Raw genomic sequence first — 25,784 nt, 5'->3', positions numbered from 1 at the left:
ATTCCTAATTTCTTGCTCACCTGAACCTGCCTGAAGATGCCCTGGTTAAATTCATCCAAATACTTCACATGCCAGACTAGGAAGGATCCATCAATGGGGTGGATAGTGAACAGCATGTCTGGGCTCTTGTTCCACTCAGTAGTTAGTGTTTCCATCTTTCGCTCTAGCAGCATAGAAGGCAGAGGCATGCTGGAGCTGGATCCAGGAGAAGACGCCTTGGTGCTTCCCTGCTCCGCAGACTCGCCCTCCTCGCCTTGTTCCGATGATGCCTTGTCAGACATCTCATCTAGGTCTTGTAGTTTAGAAAAACCATGTGAACTTTAACAATAGGACACTGCTTTACTTTACAATGTGTCAAATGTTGTTTTTATGGTTCGTACCAAAGTCAAACTTCATTGGGGATCCTTCGGGATCCAGAGGGTCATCAGTGGCCTGGTCCAGTTGCTGTTCAGAAAACTTGCGGAGCTGTAGCATAAAGATGTCCATAGAGGTGGTAAAGCTAAGGTCTTTGTTGTTGAGCCAGTGAACCATGAAGCCTCCACCACCAGTGCCATCCTCTGGGTTGAACACTGTGGAGTCAGCGAGCACGGCTGGGATATCTGTGTGAGGAAGAGAGAAAGGCATTTTAAATAAAGTTAAAGCTGAGAGCTGTCCTTACAGATTAATCAATCACTCAGGGTTTGGGTCAATTATTAGTGTAATCACATAATTGAAAATTCATTACAATTATTACGTAACTATAATTGCAATCATAATTGAAAAAAACATGTTGCTGTTGTAATCGGAATTGAATTCAGATAATTGACTTTGTAATTGTCATAAAGATTCTTTAAAAACTGCCATTTACAATTAAATTAAATCCAAAACTGGGGAACCATGTTACAGTTCTATGGCTTACACAAACAGTTTGCAATTATTAAAATATGTTTCATATCAAGTTTATATTTATATTATTTTAACATTTAAAAAAAATTATAATTGAGGGGTATACAGACTCAAAAAAGGCTTAGACACCCACAAGAAAAATATTAATACCAATATTTTCATGGATAAAGTCCAACTAGGTAAACAAGAGATTAAAAAGAAATTAGATGATAGATAATATTTTTTGTGTATTTTACAGATGATTTAAGACATCATGAATACAGACTGGTTATCCTAAGAAATCACAAGAAAGCTAACACAAGAGGAAGGTTAAGTTTTATGGGCTTATTTATAAAAGGCTCAGTAGTTGTGATTAATTGTAATTGCATTTTACTAATTGAGAATGTAATTGGAATTGCATTTTACTAATTGAGAATGTAATTGGAATTGCATTTTAGTAATTGGAATTGATTTCAGGGGAAAATAAGAACTGTACTTGGAAAAAACACTGATCACATTGTAATTGATTTGTAGGTGAACATGGATAAATGAAGATGTAATTGTAATTTAAAAATGTAATTGACCCCAACCCTGCAATCAATCAATGAATTGAGATCGAATTTACCTGTGTTTGGGTTAATACTGGCAGAGATATGGAAGTGACATAAAGCGTTGGCGTGATGAGCAATGTGGCGGTGGGTGTGGGCGTCCTGCGTGCCCAGCTGAGAGGGCAGCAGCTCGCTGTGGGCCACCAGAGCAGAAGATCGTCGCCGACCACGCCGCAAATGCTTTAGGTGGTGAATTGACTTAAATAAGTAAAAACAGAGAATAGAGTTAACGCTTTCACAAAAGGGATAGATTTTGTAAGGTTTAATAGGTCCATCGTTGCCATCTCTCTCTCACTATACCTCCAGGGCATGCTGGATTTTGTCCTTGTTGCCTCCCAAACCAGGCAGACTGGAACTGAAGGACTGGGTGTTCTCTGAGATCTGTCCCCCAAGTAAACTGTCTTCAGGTAGCAAAGTCTCCGACCATAACCGACACACACCATCCTCACACGACGTCAGCAACACATTGCACACGGAACCTCTAAAAACGTACAATGTAGAAGGTTTTAGCTTGTAAATCTCTTTACGGAAAGTTTCTGATGATTATGCAAATCAGAAATAGCTTGATTCAAAAAGAGAAGCAAAGACTGTAATTATTACCAGACAAATCCAGAACAGTTTCTTTTTATGTGCGACGATGTTAAATTGCTGAAATTCTCCTCCCAAAAAATATTCAGAAATTATTTATTGAAAAAGCTGAGACTCATAACTTACGAGGCAAAATTAACTTTCGATCACTACATGCATGGACAACAAAAAAATATTTTGTGTGTCAGTAAGCGGTACTAGGTTGTGGATCACTTTGTTGAAATAAAAAAATTCCTGCGACCCTGAAACCCAGGAAGAACTGGGTCTGAAAATGGATGGATGAATATCAAAAAAATGTCTGAATTTAAACATAAATACATAAAGTTTATCTTCTCAAAGCATAAGTATTAAAGAGAAAAAAAAATGTAAATAGTTGTGTATATACTTGTATGTGTATGTCTAGACAGATGAACGTATAGTCGATTACATGAATTCTATAGTTGATACTTCCTCCTACTCCTTTTCGAACGGGTCCAGGCTTTACGAACAAGATTTCTCTCTTAGCTTTGTTTGATTTTTTTTTTTTTAATTATTATCATCATTATGTTTTCATTTTGGTAGATACACTGCAGTTGTGTCCATGTCAAATTAAATTACTGTCATTCTAAACTCATTCCTGTTTGTGGTTCCACAGATGATTTGACATCTTTCATTTGCTCGGAGGCCACAGGGAAACAATGACGTGCAAAAACAAAGCCACAAAAACTCGAGCTTGGGCTCCTGTTAAACTGTGGGCACCTAAAAACAACCTCACACCTGGCACTACGCCTGCTTTACAGGTCAGAGATTCATGGTGTGCATTTTAAAAAATAGTAACAGCAGCTTGGCCACGGGTTATGCACAACACAACACTTGCATCAGTATTCACAAGTTTTCTTTATAAAATTTGCAGTGTCCAGTAGCAGAAATTTGATTATCTTGAAATCAGAAAGTATGCGTTTTTTCTTTTCTTTTTTGTATTATTTTGTTTATTTTTGTTTTTATTGTAACATGTCCTTGGGTGGCCTGAAAGGTGCTTTTAAATGAAATGAATTATTATTAAATGGTCAGTAAAACCATATTTTTACTGATCTTAATGTATATATCATGTTTTTTTTAATGTATTTGTTGGTGTAATTAAAATGTGTCTTGATGTAGCTTTTTATGCAAGGTTTCTGTTTATTTTTAACTCTACAATATTTTGTATGGACCCCAGGAAGATTAGCAACTACCGCGATGGAAACTAATGTGGATCCAATGAACAAGTAAACAAACATACCAGCTAAAATCACCAATAAGTGACACACACATCATGTCAATGTTAAAGTGTTGAAAACACTACTTGCCACACTGGCTTTAATAAGTGCATGTGCCAGCTTACTTTGACATGTACTTGCTGGTCTTTCTCCAAGACATTCCGGTGACTGAGCGAGGATGTGCCAGGTAAACAAAAGAGAAGTTAACCGGAGGAGACTTTTTGTCCAATGGGTCCTGGACCACCACCGCAGAACGCCAGCCCGTAGTAGGATACCACACCTTAAGTAAACAGTCATCCTGCACACACAAACACACACGTTAAAAACATTTTCTGCACACCAACCTCAAGTGAACCAACTAAAAATTAATTCCATCTGTTATTGGTGAGGTTTGTTATACTTTTCCCATAGTTGCAAAGTACTCCCCATCAGGAGACCACTTGGCCACGTGAACAGACGCAGCAGTCCTGTAACATACAAAGGGACAAACAATGACATCAGCTATATTCACTTCTCTATTGGGGAACATCCACAGTGCAAACAACACAAGTTGGTTTTCCTGCCAGCTGTTTCATCTCTCAGCCTGTGGTCATATCGGTCTTTTCACAACTCTTTCACTTTGGCTTTCCATGTGTCATCATATGACAATAACTAATATGGTGTTCAATGTCTGTGCCTATTTGAACAGATCAAAGCAGAGGCTGCAAAAATGAAGAGTCACTAAAATGAATTCATTCCAGTGAATCTAGATGGGATTAGTTCGTCAGTACCATCAAATAACAATAATATATTTCACACCTTTGAAAATACATTATACAAAACTCTACATTCTGCTCCTATATATATTATATTGTGGTGTATCAGGGAGGGGCATGAGGTGAAGTACAGGGCTGCTGTGGACAGCTTTGTCAGGTCGACTGAGCTAAAGTCAAAAGACAAGGTCCGGGTCCAAATGTGGCCCTTTAGGGCATCCAATTCGGCCCACGGGAGACAGTAGAAATGAGATAACATTAATTAATGTGTAATTTTTTTTCCAACAATATATTATTTATTTTTAGCTTTTACAACACACAACAATGGTACAAACTTTCAGACATGTCTGTGCTTCTGTTTCTTCACAAAGAATGACAAGTTACAAAAGTGTACAGAGACTTCCATAGTTCCAAGAAAGAAGAGACAAAAAGGTAAATTAAACTCAAGCAAGGTATAGTCCCCAAGTCCAGTGAGTCTCAAGAGTCATCCTCATTATGATCCTCGGATAGATCCACACATTCCACATATGTGATAAATGGCCTCCATTTAGATTCAAACAAGTCATTTTTCCTTTCAGGAGATATGTTATCCATTCCAGTGGTAGAATTGTCAACTGTTTAGCCCATTGCCCAATGCTGGGAGCCCTACAGCTTTTCCAGTTCAGTGAAATGAGACGTTTGGCTTGTAGTATACCAATGTCAATAAGCAACCATTCACATTTAGAGTATTTGGGATAAATTACCAAAATACAAAAGCAGGTTCCTGAGTTAAAGCAGAACAAAGTAACTTTCGCTTAGTGCTCCCCTAAAGGTCCCTTTTGGTTATATCACTGTTGCAAAGACTTCGCACACCCTGAGGCAGCAGCTCCTCCCTCCCGTTTCAGTGAGACGGGCAGCGGGAGGCCTCCAAAACGTACCGGGGCAAAATTAAAGCGGTTAATCTTGAATAAGCCTACCTTCTGAGTGAACTCATCCATTAGTAACTCAGTAAGTTGAACATTAAAACCATAAAAACAGAGCTGTTTATGATGAGGGAAGTGATCAGCCAGTTGTCTCCTCTGTCACACAGAGGAGACAACTGGCTGATCGCGTTCCCTCCTAATGACGTCCATGGAGATGAAGTGACCACAAAAAAAAAAAAGCACCACTGTGTTCAAGCAACTCATCACAGGCGATTGAAGTGACTGCAGGTGAACGCACCATTTCTTTTGTATTGGGCTGCCATAAAGCAGTACGTCTTGCCACCGGGTCGGAGGCAGGAAAGTTGCAAGTGCTGTTTTCTGGCCAGAGACAGCAGGGGGGAAAAGACCCCCAATCACCCCATAAACACTTGTATTACCCTCACAGGGACTATGAAAAGGATTTATTAAGGTGAAAAAGTTACTAAGTTGTGCTTTCAGCCTTTTGAGATGATGTCTTTTAAAGTTTAAGTAACTGCATCCCAAAATGAATGAATTATTCTACATTGCCAAACGTAGTGGAAAAGTGTAAATTATTGTGTAATTTACCAAATAATTCAGTTGTATATATCTCAACTTCAGAAACTCCACAATATTTTGAATGGCTCGCAGTTTTCCCATGTTTATAGCACTAGAATGCAGCCATTTTTAATTGCAAATTGTGGAAACAAACTTTACCATAAATGTTGAAATTTCTCACAAACAATTCCACTAAACTCCTCAAAATAACACAAAAATTAGTTACAAAATCAAGAAGTTGTACAGGGACTGATATTGAAAACAAGGGCACAATGTGGTTTTCCCCACCTAAAATCTGTGGCCCACTTGAGATCAAACTGGTCCATATTTTACCCTGAACCAAAATGAGTTTGACACCATTGATCCACGAGGTCAGTGTAGACATTGTGGAGGAATACAAATACCTGGGACTTGTGATAAGAAAATAAACTGGACTGGGGGAAGAACACAGACTCCCTCTAAAGGAAGGGCCAGAGCCGACTGAAGTCCTTCAACATTTGCAGGAAAATGCTCAGGATGTTCTACAAGTGCGATCCTCTACGTTGTTGTTTTCTGGAGGAGCACACTGAGGGTCTCAGACACCAACAGACTAAACAGACTGATCCACGAGGCCAGCGATGTTGTGGGGATTAAACTGGACTCTCTGATGATGGTGACAGAGCGGAGGACCCTGTCCAAGGTAAAGCCCATCTTGGTCAATGAGTCACATCCACTCCATGATGTGCTAGTCAGACACAGGAGCACTTTCAGCATCAGGCTGATCCCACCACGTGATGCTCCACAGAACGCCACAGGAAATCATTCCTTGTTGAATATATCTGTATTATTATAATTATTTATCTTATTTTTTCCTACTGTAATGTGTGCACCTAACATTTTTTTACTTCATTATGTACATTTTTCCTTTCTGTTTCTTGCTTTCTTTGTTTAGTATTTCTAATTCTGATCCTGACAGTTTCTTGATTTTAAAGTGTAGTTGGTAAATGGATCACTATACTATACTTTTCTTTTCCTTTTCTTTATTTTATATGTTTTATTGCTCCTTCTTTTCATTTTAAATATTTCTGGATCAAAAAAAAAAAAGAAAAAAAAAAAAGCAATTTCTCCCTGGGATGAAAGAAGTATATCTGATTCTGACACAAATTTGTCAGTTTTGTCAGTGCATTGACTCCCTGACCAAAGCTGCCCCAATAGGCCAAACCTTAATTAGAAACATGCTTCCATTATTGTGTTGCAACCTTAAAATGGGACGTACTTGCACTGCCAGACACAGTTCCAGTCACTGAGGACAGGGTGAGGCCTGTCTTCAATCATCTGACCATCCTCCTCCTCTATTAGGGCATAAGTCAGCGGAGGGGCCCACAGCTGGAGCCGTTCGGTGGCTGCTAGGATACGGTTCCCTGAGGACACAAAAGCACTGTGATGCACACCTCACGCCCCATCGTGTCTAGAACAGTGCACGGGGCTACACACACGATGTTAATCTTACATAACACAGGAAAAAAGGGGGGTGAGGAGGAAAAGGATTAACCATTCAAAGCAGAACGTACCTTGTGGATCCCACGCCAGGTTGTAGGTGATGGCATCAAGGAAGAACTGTCCTGTCTTTTGCCACTGATAGTTTAGCTGCTGTTAGTGTTAAAAGAGCCACACACACACACACACACACACAAACCATGCACTGTTATTGACACACATGTGATTAAACTCGCAGCACATGATGCAATCAGTATATCTGTCTATTAAACTAATATTCCCATTTACCTCGTGGCGTTTATTTGGGTTGATAGAAAGAGGTTCAAAGATGCACACCGTATTTCCGTAGGACGCAGCGATCTAAAAATAAAGATCAGTGCTCATCATCACAACATTACTCACATCATCAGTGCTTCTGCACAGACAATCCCACAGGAGGGGAGCAGGAAGGGAATGGTGCAGGAAAGGAAAAAAAACAGCAGGCAGAAGAAGGCTGAAGCAAATGCAGCTAAATGTGCTTCCATATCCCCGACACTAACTGCTAATGTCTTCTGACAACACAGGAGGAGGAAAACTGCTTGTGGGATTGTGTCTCGGTGCTCAGATGACACTTACCCTGCCAAGCTGGTGGGAGCACTCCACACATCCCACTTGTATGTTTCCATTCTGAGCTCCTGGGATGATCTGAACACAATCAAAGTCACTGGCCAAGATCACTACATCACACCCTGAGCCATAGGCCTGGAAAAGAAACAGCAAAGTGGAGAAACAAAGTCAGACCAGCAAAAAAACACGCAAAACCTAAACAAAACCAATAGTTCTGCATTATTGTAATCTCAAACTGCAACTGCTAACACTTCCCACATGTGCAGCAACACAACACCAAGCTGGCAGAAGTCAAAAGTGTGAGTGTATGGTAAATGTGATAACAATGTAATCAAGTCACATTAGTAAGCCTCAAGAAATAGAAAATGACCTCTCATTGATAGAATTTAATTAACTGAATGATGGAAAGGTGCAAAACCAAAAAGGAACACAGTAAAAACCCTTTTGCTGTTTACAAAAAAAATTGCAAATGGGAAGACAGCACAAAGTGTCAAATCCATTGATATCAAGATGCATACAGTGAACTGTGCTGCACGATTTGTAATAATAATAGAGCCCGACCGAGCTATGCTGATACCTCTATTCGGGATTTTAAAAAGCCAATATCTATATCTGCCACTTGCCAATAGACGAAAAAACATACAAACAGGACATATAGTGTACATGATGAAAGCAAATTCATATAATACCCTAAATATGAATCAAAACAAAGTTTAATTCTGTATTAATTGGTGATAACTAAAATCGGCTGCACCGATTGATCAGTCGGGCTCGAACTAATACAGTCAATAAGATTTTAAAGTATTGCATGTACAATAAGAATCAAATATAAACAAAAACGAAATGTTATGTCTATAACTTCTGTTCCCTGAAGGAGAGGAACGAGGTACAACACATATAGTATGGGATATCACGCCCCCGCGTGGCCTACTGAAGAAAACCTCTAATCACGCCTTTAAGGCAGATGATCTGTGATGACGTAAATGAGGCTCCGCCTGCCTCATAAATACGCTGTCATCACAGTCATCCTTCAGTTCAGTAGCCGCTCTTCACCGAGCCCATCTGTGTAGCGGGGCAAAGAAGTGTTGTACCTCGTTCCTCTCCTTCAGGGAACAGAAGTTATAGACATAACATTTCGTTCCCTTTCAGTCGATTCACTCGGTACAACACATATAGTATGGGACATGTATACACGCCCCGCAGAGCAGCTATGAACCGGAAGCCAACCTCCAGCACCTCTAGTGCATGCTAGACCCAGTGGAAAGAACCGAATGGGCCACCGAAGGGGCCGTTACATCCAGACGGTAAAACCGAACAAAAGTGTGTGGTGATGACCAACTGGCAGCACGACAGATGTCACTCAAAGATACCCCCCTAAACAAAGCCCACGATGTACATACGCCCCTGGTCGAATGTGCTCTTACACCCTGAGGTAACTGAAGACCCCTGCTGTTGTAGGCCAGGGAGATAGCCTCCACAATCCAGTGAGAAAGCCGCTGTTTAGACAGGGCTTTACCCTTAGCTGGATTAGCAAAACACACAAACAGCTGGTCACATAAACGCACACTCCTAGTGCGGTCTATGTATTCACGTAGAGCACGTACAGGACACAAGGAATGTAACCTCCTTTGCTCCTCAGATGCAAAAGGAGGAGGGCAAAAACTAATTAGCTCAAAAATCGTGGAGCTATGAGCTGAAGGGATGATCTTAGGCACATATGCCATGTTTGGGCGTAATGTGACCTTAGAACCATCTGAAGTGAACTGGGTACAAGAAGGATGCACTGATAAAGCATGAAGATCGCCCACTCGCTTAGCGGAGGTCAAAGCGAGAAGTAGTGCAGTCTTATATGACAGAAATTTCATATCTGCTGACTCCATAGGCTCAAAAGGGGGGCCACAGAGAGCATCCAGCACTACAGTTAAATCCCATGAGGGGATGATGGATTTCACCACAGGCCTCAGCCGGCGAATTCCCTTTAAAAAACGCATGGCCAGCGGATGCGCACCTGGCGTCACTCCATTGAAACCAACATGGCAGGCAGATATAGCCGCCAAATAAACCTTAATAGTGGAAAAGGACAGACCTTTATCCAACAATTCCTGAAGAAAAGTCAAAACCTCCACAATCGAACACTGAAATGGGAGTACATCTCGGTCCTGACACCATTGCTCGAATGCTCGCCATTTATAAGCATATAAGCCACGAGTGGATGATGCCCTAGCACTCTGGATCGTTGCCACCACACTTGGGGGCAGACCCTGAGCCATTAAATTTGACCGTTCAACAGGTAGGCATGTAGCTGCCACAATTCCGGACGTGGATGAACCACTTCTCCACCTGCCTGCGAAAGGAGGTCCCTGCGTAGAGGAAGCTGCCACGGCTCCGCTGCCAGTAGATTGATTATCTCGGCATACCATGATTTCGCAGGCCACCGAGGGGCCACCAGAATCAGGGACAGACCCTGACGACGCACTCTCTCCAACACAGGCAGTATCATTTCTACTGGGGGAAACGCATACAGGAGCATGTTGGGCCATGGGTGCGCTAGCGCATCCATACCCAGAGGTGCATTGTGGTCTGTTATGGAAAAGAACAGGGGGCAGTGGGCGTTTGCCCTGGAAGCAAAGAGGTCCACCTCCGCCCTGCCAAATCGAACCCATATCTGAGCCACTACCAAAGGGTGTAATCTCCACTCCCTCACAAGGGGACCCCCTCTGGAGAGAAGGTCTGCACCCAGGTTCAGGCGTCCTGGAACATGAGTGGCTCTCAGAGACAGAAAATGAACACTGCCCCACATCAACAGAGAGTGAGTCAGTTTTAGCAGGGGAAGTGATCGTGTACCCCCTTGCCTGTTTATGTACGAGACCACTGTAGTGTTGTCCGTCCTGATCAGAACATGTTGGTCTGATAGCACAGAGCGAAAATACTTCAGGGCCAAGAAAGCTGCCAGCAGCTCCAGATAATTTATGTGAAGCCTGCTCTGTACTGAGGTCCAGAGTCCTCTCACTGCTGCTCCGTTGCACAGAGCCCCCCATCCCATCAGGGAGGCATCTGTGGTCACCACTTTGCGAAAGCACACCCTCCCTACCGGGGAGCCCTGGCTTAGTAACCCGGGATCCCTCCAAGGGTGGAGAGCCATCATACAAGACGGAGTTATTATCAACATCCGCTGGAGGTGACGCTGTGGACACAGCCGGTGTGAGCGAGACCAGCGCTGAAAAGCGCGCATCTTTAACAGTCCGAGCGGCACTACAGCAATCATAGACGCCATCATGCCCAAAAGCTGCAGGACCAATCGGAAACGTAGTTTGCGTCCCAGTTGAAACTGAGCGAGGCAGCGGTGAAACGCGGCCACCCTGCCCTCCGACAGACGCGCTCGGCCGGTTAAAGAGCATATCTCCAGACCGAGGAAAGAAAACTGCTGACTCGGGGTCAGCGAGCTCTTTTTCATGTTCACTGAAAAGCCCAGAGCTCGGATATGGGACAGAACAAGAGACAGATCTGCTGCTGACTGCTCTCTCGAACTCGCTAACAGAGCCCAGTCGTCCAGATAGGCTAAGACACGCACGCCTTTCTCCCGCATAGGAGCTAACGCCGCCTCGACACACTTGGTAAAGGTGCGAGGGGCGAGCGACAAACCGAACGGAAGCACAAGGTATTCGTAGGCTACACCTTCGAATGCAAACCTTAGAAACTGCCTGTGGTCCGGGTGTATTGCCACATGAAAATAAGCGTCCGTGAGATCTATAGTTGTGAACCAATCCCCCGGATTGATAGCGCTCAGTAGCTGTCTGAGTGTTAGCATCTTGAACCTGTACGTCCGCAGATACCTGTTCAACACTCGCAGGTCTAATATAGGACGGAGTCCCCCCCCTTTCTTCGGAATAATGAAATAACGGCTGTACCAACCTCTTTTCATCTCCGAAGTGGGCACCACTCTCACCGCTTTCTTGCTCAAAAGCGTGTGTATTTCCTCCCTCATTACAGCTGCAGCCTCCTTCTTTACCACTGTGTTTATTACAGAAGTGAAGCGTGGAGGTCTGACCCGGAACTGTAACCGGTAACCCATAGCAACGGTCCTCTCTACCCAAGGGGTGAGTGCGCATGCGCGCCACCTGGGAAGGTGGGCAGCGAGCGGACTGACCTGTAGCACTGTGGGTGGAGTGCTGCTGCCCTCTAGCGTGCTGGGGGGTAGCAGCCTCACATGACCGACCAGGTTTACATGAGTTGGAGCTTGTGTTGTTTTTCTTTGTTTTTTTATACAAAATGCACTTTTTATTGAGTGCCACACGGGCATATTTGCAGTAGGCACAGAGTGAACCTTTAAAGGGGGCACCAAGAAAGTGACGAACATTGCAAAACTTTACAGTAACCTGAGAAACATTCAACACCCCCGAACTGGGGTTTATAAACAGAGGTAACAGATGTGCATTTGTGTGCATGGGGGGATTGTGCTTGGGAGACTGTGTTAGGAGAGAACAATGCCTTTTGGGATTGGGCCCCTGAACAGAACTCGGCCGGCGCCTTTTCGGCGGCAACAAAATAGGGACAGCAGCGTCTCCCTGCTGCTTCAGTCCCTCTCCACTCAGTCCCACTGCTAGGAGGTGTGTGGCTTCTTCCGCCTATGCGCTGGGCCCTTTTGGAAGCCCTGCGGCGGACCTTTGCTCCAAGCCGAGTGGTGTGGAGCATGACGAGGAACCTGCGGCGCAGGAGGCTGCACCTTCCCCGGTTGTCCGAAACCTGACGGAGGTGTAGCCTTCTTGTAGGGCGGCGGAGGTGGCGCTGCAGGCCTGCGTGCACCTGCCGCTTGTTTGGGCTTAGCGTCACGCCTGGGTATGATGCTGCGCAGGGCTTCAGCTTGTTTCTTCCCTAACTCAAAACGTGCCTGAATGGCGTCAAGAGATTGCCCGAACAAACCCATGGGAGATACCGGCTCGTCCAAATAAACGGCCCGGTCTCTCTCTGGAACATCCGATAGAGTCAGCCACAGGTGTCTCTGTGACACCACGGTAGACGCCATTCCTCTGCCGAGGGAGAGCGCTGCACAGCGGGACACCCGGAGGATATAATCCGTGGCGACCCTCACCTCGTTAAGAAGAGGAGCCAGAGAGCTGTCGGGGGGAAGCAGCGAACTGAGCTCAGCCAGCCGCATAGCCTGATAGGTCTGCAGCATGGTGACAGAGCTCAGTGCACGAGCGGTGCCTGCCTGTGCTCTGTAGATTTTATCCAGCTGCGAGGAGGAAAATCTACAGTGCTTGGAAGGAAGCGATGTGGGGCCGCTCACGCCATGGTTGTGAGAAGGCGCCAGATACGCAGCCAGAGAAGGCTCCATAGGTGGAGGGTTGACTAAGCCAGCCTTTTCCGCTCCATCCAAATCCAAAAACTGTCCATAGCCGGGCACCGTAACGCGGGTAGACAGTGGTTTGTTCCATGTTGATGTCAACTCCGAGATAAAATCCGGGAACATGGGCAGGCTATTCTTAACCACCCTAGGCTCGGGAGGGAGAAAAAATCCCGCAAACCGTGACGGTTTTTGAACCGGGGGAGGAGAGGGCCACTCCACTTCCAGCCTCTCAGCTGCACGGCGGCACAGAGAGTAGAAAGATGTGTCGTCCTGGTTAACCGGCGCAGCAGCGGCGGCACATTCTCCAGGCGACAACGCATCTAGCTCATCCTCCGACAAACCATGAACGTCCAGACCGATGTCCAGCACGTCATCGTCCTCACGGTCGGCTTCTAGTCCTACCAGAGGCAGGTTAGAGCCCTCGGAGAACTCCGGCTCGACCTCGGCCAACCCGTGCACGTACTCCATGTGGTCAGCCCAGCTAGTAGCGGGGACTTCGACCACAGGTTCCTCATCACCAGACTCGGACGAAGCCGGGTCCCTAGACTCGGATAGGAGAGGGTCATGCCGTGCGACCGCAGCTTTTCCCAGAACCTTCTCCACGAAAGTGACCCGCCTTTCCAAGGTTGAACGCCGAAGCTGGCGACAAAACGCACAGGACTCGGGCTGTGTCAACGCTCTCCTGGCGTGGACTATTCCCAGGCAGACGGGACATGCTTCGTGCTGGTCCTTATCGTGTAAGGAGAAGCCGCACCCCTGAGGACAGGGGCGAACAGAAGACTTCTTCCTCGCGTTAGCCTTCGTGCTCATTTTGATACACCGAAGCTTGTTAATAGAACTAGCGCTCCGCGGGCAGCAGCAGCAGCTGCTAACACCAACAGGAGCAGTTAAACTAATTCTAAGTAGGCAGTAGCCAAGGCAGAGACAGAGCTAACTAGCAGCAGCTTGTTAGCTCCACTCGGTAGAGGTGTTCTTAGCGAGGTGAAGAGCGTAAGAACTGAAGGATGACTGTGATGACAGCGTATTTATGAGGCAGGCGGAGCCTCATTTACGTCATCACAGATCATCTGCCTTAAAGGCGTGATTAGAGGTTTTCTTCAGTAGGCCACGCGGGGGCGTGATATCCCATACTATATGTGTTGTACCGAGTGAATCGACTGAAAGGGAACTAATGCTACACTTACATTAGCACAGTGTGGTAATAGCAGCACAGCTTGACAATTGTATCAAACCAACACAGGAGCAGAGGCGAAAGTAACAAATTACAAGTCCTCACGTTACTGTAATTGAGTTGCTTTTATGGGTCCTTGTCCTTTAAGTATATTTCTAAATCAGTCATTTTAAAAGAAGTAAATAGATACATTTCTACACCCAACCGTTGCTGAGGAAATTAATATTTTTGTTTTAAAATGACAACGGACATTATGAAATGAAAATGACCAGTTTTAGAGTTCATAAATTTAGCTATACTATACTTTTTATTTTGAATGATATTCATTGGTGTAATTTTATTCAAATACTAATAATAAAAATTATTTTATACAGATACCTTTGTGGAAAATAAATTATAATTGTGCAAGATTAGGTCTCTTCCTTTTTAGGTTTATACATGAGATGTTTACTGTATGGGGGTGAAAGTAATTTTACTTTGAGTAATATTTAATTGAGTACATTTTTACTTGTACTTGAGTATTTTATGTATGAATTGTACTTGAGTACAATTTCACTCAAGTAACAGTACTTAATAATAATAATGGCTTGGATTTACTGTATATAATGCTTTTTTCGAGGAGACTCAAAGCACGTTACAGAAACCATTATTCATGCACACCAGTCACTCATCAATTATACCGATGGTGGTAAGCTACAATATAGCCACAGTTACCCTGGGGCAGACTGGCAGGGATTTCGCACCTGCGGCCCCTCTGACCACCACCAACATTCATGCACAGTTCATACGAGGCAATGTGGGTAAAATTTGGTTATTGAATGAGCCACTCTACCACTGAGCCACGGTCCCCACTTCTACTTCTACTTGAGTAGGATACATTAGTACCCTTTACACCTCTGCACAGGAGCTACATACTGTAATAAAATGTAACAGACGCATCAAAAGATTCAGTTTTACAGCTCAATGCATCAATATATCCATGTAATGTTCTGTAAATAGATAGAGGTCACATCTTGTATCAACAACGGCTTTGTGGCAGAAAGGAAAATTGATACAATGCAGGTTGGTGGCAGCTGGCATGAGCAAAAGGGCAGGAATGGCAACAGCACCTGGGAGACAGACAGGCTGACCTGGAGGCAGCCGCACCGTTGGAGGAGGACGGCTCGTGTCTTTCATTATTCAGGGGAACTGGAGTAGCGGCTCACAGCCGGACGGTCGCACAACAGCAACGGAATAATGCACCGACATCCCAAAATAAAGACAAAAGACCTTCTACACATACTGCACTATTGTCCTGGAGTGACAGGTGGTGACGAGTTGTTTGGTGCAGCTATACTAGTGCTGCAGACATTACTCTTACAACATTACAGCTGGAATGTCTCACACGGTTCTGGACCACTGTGCACTTCTTACTAAGGGTGTAAGAAACTATCTCGTCAGCAATATATTGTGATATTTCACCGTTCGATATGTCGATATTTCTATTTTGGCGATATAGAAAATTACAATATCGCCTTTATCGTTATTTTTTTTAAAGAGATAATTTTGTTTTAAAACACTTATTTTAGGAGTCACTGCTTTCACTATTTCTCAAAACAGTGCGTTCTAACCCATACCTTTGTCTTTACAAGACACACTACAGAACTCACTCACACATGCTGTCCTTTACAGGAGAAAAAGGCAAAAGTTTGTTAAAAAAATGTGTCTGTGTGGCATTTTGCATCACCAAATCAGCAGAGATTTGTCTTTCTGGTCACAATTTTTTCTTTGTAAAATCACGATCACGATTTTATCACAATTTTTTCGTTAAAATCATTTAGACTATTTTAAAGTTATTTACTAATAAAACAAACCAATTGACCTACTTAAAATCATCGCCCTAAATGGAAAAAAGAATAAAAGACCATTTCAGACAAGGTCATTTTCAAATAATTAAAAAACAATGTATGTAAGCAATTCATGAAGTTCCAAGTACAAATAACATCAAAGTTATTTTAGTCACACAGTCTTTTTACTTTGTTTAACTAAAGTAGTGTAGCATCAGCATTAGCCACACTTGCTACATAACAAGGCAGCAGATCAGTCTAGTAATTTCCATTTGTGTTTGTTGTAACACAATTCCTCATTTCACACAGTTTGCCTATAGGTGATATAAACTCCATTTATTTATTTGTTTTTTCAATAGTTTTACAAGAAAATTTAATTTAAATTTAATTTTAATTACTTTATTAATCCCTGAAGGGAAATTATGTTACACTCTGTTATATTTTTTATTAGGGACATGCTTCTCACACACATAGGCCCGAATCACACACATGCACAAACAGGACCTGTGGACATGCATCATTGGAGAGGTGTCAGAGTGGGGCTGCTTCTACAATGAAGGGAGCGCACCAGAGCAGTGTTGGGGTTTGGTGCCTTGCTCAAGGGCACCTCGACAGTGCTAGAGAAGTGCCCTGGCAACTCTCCAGCTACCAGAGAACAACTTCTGTATTTTGGTCCGCATTGGGACTTGAACTGGCCATCCTCCGATTTCCAACCCATGTCTCTACGGACTGAGCTACTGCCGCCAAAAACAATAATGGGTCAAACCTAGTTGACAAAAATGCCACAAAGACCCTTTTATTAATCGCTAGCAGCACAATATCAACATTTTGTGTCACTTTTGACTTTTTCCTTCATTACGGCTGAAATGTAAATCACATTCGGGATACTGTCCCTCTAAGAATGTGTAAACAGCCCCGTGAGCTACAGCAGCAGAGCCTTATCGTTCTGCTGCTGCGGAGCGGCAGAGAGTTAGTTACAGAAGACAAATACATGCAGTGTTTCCTCAAACGTCTCTAAGTGCTTTAACACTCAGAACTGATGGAGTTTAACAAACAGACAGACAAGGAGGAAGCAGCACAGCTAACACTGTGTGTCCGTGCACTGGGGGGGAGGGGGAGCGGTGTGAAAAAAAACCATTGGATGTGCTGTGTACAGACCACAGACATATGACGCAGACATGGCACCATGAGGGTTAAAATGTGAACTACAGACGGTTCTACGATCTCCGAGATTTGGGTGATCGTCATCGTGTTTTAATCCTTAATGATCTAATATCGGCAGATCGCAGACCCTTACCGTATATCGCCATTTTGAGAAAAAATATCGAGATATGGGTTGTGGTCCATATCGCCCAGCCCTAGCGATTATCATATCGATCCAAAAGATGTCCAAATTAATCAATCATGTTTTTTTTAATGAAAAAGAAAAATAATTTGATTGAGCCAACATGTGCACATGCATTATTATCATTATTATTATTATTATTATTATGGCAGGTGAACACCTACTCACTTGGTGTCAGTGAACTACATCAGACCTCGTTAAACTACCTCAATACAATTTAGATTATTATTGCAGTTTTTTTCATAAAACATACTAGGTACTTTTATAGATGTACTGTATGTGCTTACTTTTTTGTTTTTTTTAGAATTTAAGAACTGAACAGAATCAGAATATGTTGTAGAAGAAAAAGTTAAACATTTTTGAAAAATGTAATTGAACAGTTTGATAAACATATTACTTGTTTTTTTATATATATTGATACCTGAATTACAGTTACCATTTACTTGTTCTTGCAGGTTATTAATAGCATTTTGTATTGCATTTTATTTATTGGCCTATTTAACAGGAACAGTGTACATTAATTTTTCATCTGTAGTCCCTGGACAGAATGTTCAAATGTCACCCTAAAAGAATATAAATTAAAGGAAATATCACACTTTCATTTGCTAATTATAAAAAAATTGAAAATAAAAGGTATATATCCAGATATACTGTATATCGCATTGTTTAGTATCGGGATATATCGTATCATGACATGCAAATCGTGAATTGTATCGTCAGATTAATGGCAATGTACACCTCTATTACACACTCAAAGCATGTGGGCAGAGCATACAAGGTTGACTCTACACAGTAAACAAGGCATAACCTGTCATTACTGATTAGTTTATCTGGTCTGGGTCTGTTTCAATGCATGCGTCTCCTTCATTACAATTTATGTTACACACAGTGACACAGCACTAAAGAAAGGAATGGAACTACGCTTAGAATACTTAGAGATATCAGGGTGAACTTTATGTGCAGCTATAGGTGGATTTAGTACCGGTAGTCTGGTTTGTCTCACTTGTAGCAGAAGACAAAGTATGAAGTTATCAACAAATCTAAATCCTGTTTGTGTGACTGGAATAGTGTTATTTAACAGAAGTGCATGTATTTACATTTATTGTGTACACTTGGGTTTTTATGAAAAAAAGATAGGAATTGGTGCACTGCAAAACACATTCAACAGTCTAAGAAACTTTTGCTGTAATATACGGTAGACAGCATTCTTAAATCAAACTTTAGACATTACAAAATTTGCATTTAAATGAATTACATGCATTGAATATTTTGACACCAAATATAAATAGTACATCTTTTATGAGACTACACTTTTGATTCCTGATATTTTAAAATCAGATATTGAACATTAAAAAAAATGTCAACAGCACCCTGCCACTAATAATGTATAAACGTTCATTTGAGCCACATAATATTTGCATGACTGCTTTAAAAATGACACCTGGACACATTTTGAAAAGGCTGAATCATCTTCTGGTGATTAAATGTATTATGCAAATGTTTTGCTGGCCATCCCAGATTGTTATTGCAATTTTAAAACTATAATAACAGGAGACAGATTCAGTAAACTGAGCTTGCAACTGCTGACCAAACAAAAATTGTCTTGAAGCAAAGCCTGCGTCTTCCTTCCTTCCTTCCTCCTGCTAACTTTCCTAAAGTACCTCAATGATACACTTCTCAGAAGAGCAAATTCAGAATAATATTGATGGAACTGGAACAACGCCGTAGAGTAAAAAGAAAACATGACACAGCACTTTATCAAACAATTCCTTAGAAGCAGAGTAGGGGCTTCACTGAAAGCTTACTGAAGTGTCACATTTACTAAATATGTTGTTTTTTTAAAGTCTGTGGGATAGTAAGCCAGAGAATAGAAGTGAAATCAGACACTATGATTTGCACTAATAGGAATGGGGTTTTTATCCACTTTTGTTTTAGAGAGATCATGCATTACACTATGTAACCACTCAAAAAAAAAAAAGTTCAACTGGGCAGCGGGCACCTATTTAAAATAAGAATATAATATAAAATACTTGATAATAATTAACACATTTAGAGCGTGTTTGCATAATGTAAGGCATTGAGAGGCAGAAATTTAGCATCTTTTTATGGGAATGCTTCAAAAGAAACATGGTGAAAGCAGTCATGTGTTGTGGTGGTGATAAGAGGAACAGATAACTTCATAAATTTCATCAAAAACCATTTTTAGCCCTGTCTTGTCCGGTGCAATCATGCGCGAATGCTCCACTTTCACAGCTGCTTCGCCTCACATTTTTTTGTACTGAGCAATAATTAAATTCTTTAGCACAAAGTGATTAAAAGCCAGTACATTTTGACCTATGGTGTTCACAATCCCAGGAAAACCCCTATTGACGTGTACTTTGACCCTGCTGTCTGCAGCATAACTGCAATGTGAAACTAGCAGCACATATACAAAACATGGCCAGATCAGACTTTTACCCTTGTTTAAAGCACCTCCACACTAATAAACACAATAGGCCACACTGATTTAGCCAACAGCAATTTATCACACTTTTAAGTTGAAATTAATTTGCAGTGGTTAAACAAAAGCTGCCTTATTACATTCTTATAAAAGATACTGGGAAGAGGCTATTTACCTCCACCAAGGAGGTCACATTTTCACCGGTATTTATTCATGTATTTGTTTGTCTGTTAGCATGATTACATCAAAGGAACAGATTGTGACAACATTTTTACCAACGATAGACCTTACGCCACGGAACGTTCCATTTAATTTTGGAACTGGGGGGAACTGGATCACTATGCAGATTCTAGATCCGTTTATTGAAATCCCTCTCTAATTATTAGCAAAATTTCAAATATTCATATATAGGTTCATAACTGGTCAATCTTTTTAAAATTGGACTCATTTATGTTGAGTTGCATTTATTCCTTCGGACATAAACAGGATTGGATCCGGATTGCTCATTTCATCGTGGCCTCATTAGTAATGAGGATTGAAATGTCTGGTACCATGATGAAGGATCACTGATCAAGATAACTACCAATATCTGGCAAAAAGGAGATTTGGTGCTTGGCGGAGGTTTGCGTTCTCTGAGTGCTGTTGTTATAAAAATGTGCTCAGACCATACGGCGCACACTGCATCGTCCCAGAGAAAGCCTCTCCTAAAAGTGTTGCACACACTGTTTGCTGAAGATAAACAGACTTAAGACATGGATTACAGCAGGGGTGTCCAAACCTGGTCCTAGAGGGCCACCAGTCCAGCAGGTCTTAGATGTGCCCCTGCTCAAACACAGCTGAGAGGCTCGTTCAAAGACTTTCTGTGAAGCTGCTTCAGGAGTTCAGGAATGTTGGTAGTTATCATGTTGGGAAGTATTCCAACATAAATAAGAATAAGAATGCTGACACTTTGGGCTGAATTTAGACATTTTCACGAAGGGGTGTTTGTCTATAAACAGTCAAACTCAAAAACTAAGGGGTGGATCTAGTTTAAATATGGATTGGTTTAAAATAAATAAACATTTTATTCTAAATCCCTATCTTTCATCATTGGTGAAAATTCAAAAATTAATATCTCAGTTAATAATTGAGCGATGCTTATTAAATTTTACATCCAAACTGGATTGCAGATTTCATCACAATTTTTTTAAAGAATGGGGTACAATTCTACCTACTGTATATTAATAGTTAGGTGATAATGCAGTGACAGTGTTTTCTAGTTTTGTGCTGTATTATAATCTGTACACTGACTACTTTAAATTGTAGCAAAGTGTCATTACTTCACTGTTGTCAAATGAAAAGATCTAATAGAACATTTACTTTCACTTTTGTGAGATACATAATAACAAAGCTGCAGTGACAAAATGGTTTTGGCATTTTGAGATTGAAAAAAAAAAAAATAGATAGAGGTTAAAAACAAGGAGCAATAAAAGGTGTGTCACCACAACTAATCCATTTGTCAGGTCACCTGATCAAGCATGAATCACTGAACAGCAGAAATGTGCTAAAGTGGATTGTTGATGCACGGCTTTCTGAGACTTGACACTTGAAATTGAGGCAATAGTTGGCAGACTTATGCAATAGTTGGCAGACTTATTTATGAAAACTTCTCTTTTTCCGCTAAACATTAACAACATAGTAATGGCTTTGCAGTCTTTATAATATGTGTGCGATGTGACTGACACAGATACGAACACATTTGATCTCATTGTTTTTGCAAATAAATATACACTAAATAAAGCATTTGATATGATGTCTGTTGCTGTAGGAGAAACGATCCCTTCATGATTGATTCCCTGATGGTGATGGAGCACCCGTGGGCTGGGTTTAGTAGAGTGTGTCTGGACATAACCCTTGGGGTGGGTGTGACTGTAACTGCATTAGACATAATGTGTTCTTCAAATACCCTCCAACACAGAAGGAAAACACCAGGCACATAAATCTGTATCCTGTGGCAACTTCCAAAGCCTACACTTCAAGACCATGTTTTAGAGCAGATTGGAACCTACTGTACATGTGCAATATCTGTCTGTTCTCATTCAAATGATTTGATCTGTGAGAAAGAAAAAAGCAATTCTGTAATGCAACAGACAGAGGAGACAGAAACATGAACTTAACACCGTAACCAAACGGACTAGGCATGTAGGTGGTGCAGCATCACTGCTCAACTGTTAGAAAATCAAACTTCTCAAAAAGTTATACAAGATTATTCTTGCATTTCAGCGCTTGGAATTCTGCAATTTCGGCTAAGAATAAATTTCACAAGAGTACATTCTATTTACCTAGTATTTACAATATTAATAGACATTTACCCCTGTCTGTTCCCCAATCTTACCTGTAATATATGTTTTTATTGTTTCTCGTTTAATCGATTTGGACTCTGACTTTTCAATGTAAATGTACTGTTATTCTACATCTCAGACAGAAAAATTAAATCATTTATACTCTTAAATGGTAAACTCTAATTAGCAAAAGTAGTTTGCATAGCATCTTTTTAATAAGGATTTTAAGATTCACTATAAAATGGTAAAGAAACCACACAAACCCACCCAACTATTCACAAAACCTATTTCACAGAGATCATCGCAAATATTAACAGGACAAGTCCATTCCAAACAGAGCAAATGCCAACGCAATCACACCAAAAGTCAATTTAAGTTGTCAGTTATCTCACATACGTACCGGTAATTGTGAATTGTAGGCGATCACATGCATTGCACTACTGATAAAACTTCACATATCAATCCAACCTTGTAGTTTATGTATGAAAACTGAATTGTATCCTTGATCATCTTAGATATGTGGAGGTGGTAAATCTTTAATTTAGGAGTGAAAGCACCTTAGACAACATATAAATCCATCATAAAGTTTCATTTGGACAGAGGAAAAAGCAGTGGATTACAAGTACCCGTGACTGTAATTGATTTGCTTTTATGAGTACTTGTACTTTTTTGAGTATATTTCTAAATCAGTAATTGTACTTAAGTAAGTTTTAAAATTTGTAAAGTTACATTTCTACACCCAACCGTTACTGAGTAAATTATTATTATTTGTGATTTTTTTTTTTTATTATATTCTTTTCATAGTTTCTTTATAAACTGTTTTTGAAGGCAAACTGAACATAATCCATATGTTCTTAGCCTATTATGCTGTCACCCACATCACATGGCACATATATATATATATATGCTTTTTTACTTGTACTTGACTTTTATGTTCGACTTACTTGTACTTGAGTACAATTTCAATCAAGTGACAGTACTTCTACTCCAGTAAAATATATCAGTACTCTTTACACCTTTGGATATGTGGAGGTGATAAATCTGTAATGTAGGAGTGGAAGCATCTTAATACATCATAAAGCTTTTATTTGGATTAAGTAAAACTGTTGGAGTAGACAGCGAGTAAAATGCTGGCATTCACTATGTAAACTAGACATCTCTATGACACAAAGTTACACAGTGATAAAAGGATGTTTGAATCAGAATAATAAATAATAAGTAGGAGCTAGAGCTGCACAATTAATCAAATTTTAATCATGATCACGATTTTGGTTGTCAGCAATATTTACATTTAAAATGTGGGATCTGCTGCACATCAAATCGGGCATTTTCTCAACCATTAGTCAGCAGAGACTAAACGCAACAATGAGTTGCATTTAGTGAAAGCACTCTGTAATAATGTATTTTTTTTTTTTACCCTTGGTACATTTGAAATTATTGGGTTAATTTCTTTTTTATTTTGTATATATTTTAATTAAAGCTTCATTTTGCACTCTAAACTGTTCATATATTGTTTTTTTTTTTTTTTTAAAGTAGTGCAAAATAAATACAGATTTTCCCTTAACATGATAAATAATTGTGAGTACAATACTGATAAAAATAATAATAATAATAATAATAATAATAATAATAATCATGATTATCATTTAGGCCATAATAGTGCAGCCATAGTAAAAGTACACATGTACTTTTAAATGACACTGTATGACCAGCTCTTGCCATTGTGCTGCTGGCTCATGTATCCATATAAGGCTGTCTACGTCACGCCTGGCGCAGCTGATGACAGGAAGCTAATGATCCGTGAGGATTTAACGCCAAATGGTAGCGAGCTAAGCTACTACAGAAACCACACACACTGCCTTTAAATCATGGAGATAATAGGAAATACAACAAAAAAACGCACATGTATGCCGACACTCGTAGGGTTGTAATGTACAGCATCTCTGAGAACACAATACTACGGGCACGTCGAACTGCAATTACCCGCTGATATCGTAGCAGGGATTCCCTTGCAGTAATACTAACGTTACCAGATGCAGCTAAAGGTCATTTGAGTGGCTAGCGTTCGCTGTCTTGTAAGCGATGAATTATACAAACGCTACCGTGCGTTGGCACAAGAACACGGAGCATCGGAGCTAGTTCGGTGACTGACTGTTTCTGACTGTTTGAGGATGCTCTGATTACTGCCGGTAGGCTCATATTTCAGGACCGTCTGTTTATCTTAATTCCCGGTTAGCCCCTGCGCTTTAGCGCCGCTAGCCCACCTGTACACACGAGCCACATAAGTAAGGCTAGCTAGTCCGCGGTTAGCCTCAAGAAAGTCATCAAAAAATAAACGACTCACCGTAAAAGGAATGTCATTGACGCTTCCCACTGAGTAGCAGCAGTCTCCGGGGTTCACAGCACCCGTCAGCACCTGGTGCAGATGCATGTTCCTGGTATTTCAACAGCAGATGGGTTTGCTATTAATTATGTATAACCAGTCCAACCCTTCGGTTTCTCCATCTAGCAGCAGTGGGGAATTCCATCAGTACCTCAGTGAACGAGTCCGCGTACAGTCGGCGTCGCCCTCTTCTACAAACAGCGGAAGTTACGGATATTCTGTGCCTGTCACCGTGTAAAATGAGCTCCCATCAGGTCCAAACATCAAATTAACGCGTACTACTGTGCGTCCGCCGACCCCCGACTGCTGTCAACACCATCCCTGCGATTAATCGTATGAGCCGAGGCAGCAGCAGGATCTCTGCAGCGATCCTGACATGCGCATTCACAACGTTTCCCAGGCACGACTGAACAACCATAGATATATGCAATCTAGATCGGACTGGGAAAACACTCACCTTTTTTTCTTTCATGCTCTATGAATGAAATAAAAAACAAACTAAAAAAAAACAACAAATGCTCATTTACAGACTTCATATTTATATGCACATGCATTATATACCATTAATTACTATTAACTCACTCTAAACCACGTGCCAGCCGTTCTTCTAACACACGATACAATCTATTTATTTCCAGAAACTGTGACGTAGCTAATAAGCAGCGGTGTAATAGTACGGATGTATCCTACTCAAGTACAAATACAAGTAATTATACATAAAATAATCAATTACAAGTAAAAAGTAGCTCAGTTAAATAATTTCCCCTTGGGGGAAAATGGGTACAAATATTATTATTATTATTATTATTATTATTATTATTATTATTATTATTATTATTATTATTATTATTATTATTATTACTACTTTCACCTCTGCTAATAAGAAACCCAAATTCACTTAAAGTTTAATTCATCCATCATCTTTCAAACAGGTTGATTAGGACATAGTTTTATGTGCAATATGTGTATAACATGAAATGTACTGTATAAACACATTAAATTATAATACAGTGCAATGCCAGCACATATGGGATGTACAGCACTGAGGCAAATTTTATTCCATGACTGCCAAAACAACACATTTGATCATAAATAAGAGTGTTTTACAACAAAAAAAAACACACGCGCACACACACACACACACACACACACACACACACACACACACACACACACACACACACACACACACACACACACACACACACACACACACACACACACACACACTATCTAATAGCATTAAAACATAAAAAGAAACATTTTTTATTTATTTTTTTAAATGTTAACGCCTGAGACCAAGGTACCTTTCGTTAGTTTGATTTTTTGGCTGATTAATTATTA

At 41.1% G+C, this 25,784-nt stretch overlaps 1 protein-coding gene across 6 annotated transcripts in view; it reads right to left on the bottom strand.

Annotated features, from left to right (window-relative positions):
* dmxl2 (Dmx-like 2) overlaps positions 1-24,826 on the bottom strand; it is a 59,785-nt gene extending 34,959 nt beyond the window's left edge. For 4 of the 6 annotated variants that reach the window (XM_028442360.1, XM_028442361.1, XM_028442358.1 and 1 more), the window contains exons 1-11: positions 24,402-24,826; positions 7,617-7,742; positions 7,290-7,361; positions 7,076-7,154; positions 6,781-6,925; positions 3,696-3,762; positions 3,421-3,593; positions 1,773-1,953; positions 1,490-1,670; positions 381-599; positions 21-292 (exon numbers count right to left, since the gene is read on the bottom strand). In XM_028442360.1, coding sequence (XP_028298161.1) covers positions 21-292; positions 381-599; positions 1,490-1,670; positions 1,773-1,953; positions 3,421-3,593; positions 3,696-3,762; positions 6,781-6,925; positions 7,076-7,154; positions 7,290-7,361; positions 7,617-7,742; positions 24,402-24,488 — 1,602 coding nt within the window. In that variant the 5' untranslated portion in view covers positions 24,489-24,826. Of the gene's footprint in view, positions 1-20; positions 293-380; positions 600-1,489; positions 1,671-1,772; positions 1,954-3,420; positions 3,594-3,695; positions 3,763-6,780; positions 6,926-7,075; positions 7,155-7,289; positions 7,362-7,616; positions 7,743-21,784; positions 21,825-24,401 lie in introns of those variants that run through there. The other 2 variants (XM_028442352.1, XM_028442359.1) reach the window with 2 other exon arrangements.
* Positions 24,827-25,784: the final 958 nt, after the last annotated feature.

Source organism: Gouania willdenowi, chromosome 3, assembly GCF_900634775.1.
Source record: "Gouania willdenowi chromosome 3, fGouWil2.1, whole genome shotgun sequence".
Taxonomy (NCBI): domain Eukaryota; kingdom Metazoa; phylum Chordata; class Actinopteri; order Blenniiformes; family Gobiesocidae; genus Gouania; species Gouania willdenowi.
The sequence above is the reverse complement of the archived record's forward strand: the minus strand, read 5'-3'. Positions and strand labels throughout refer to the sequence as shown.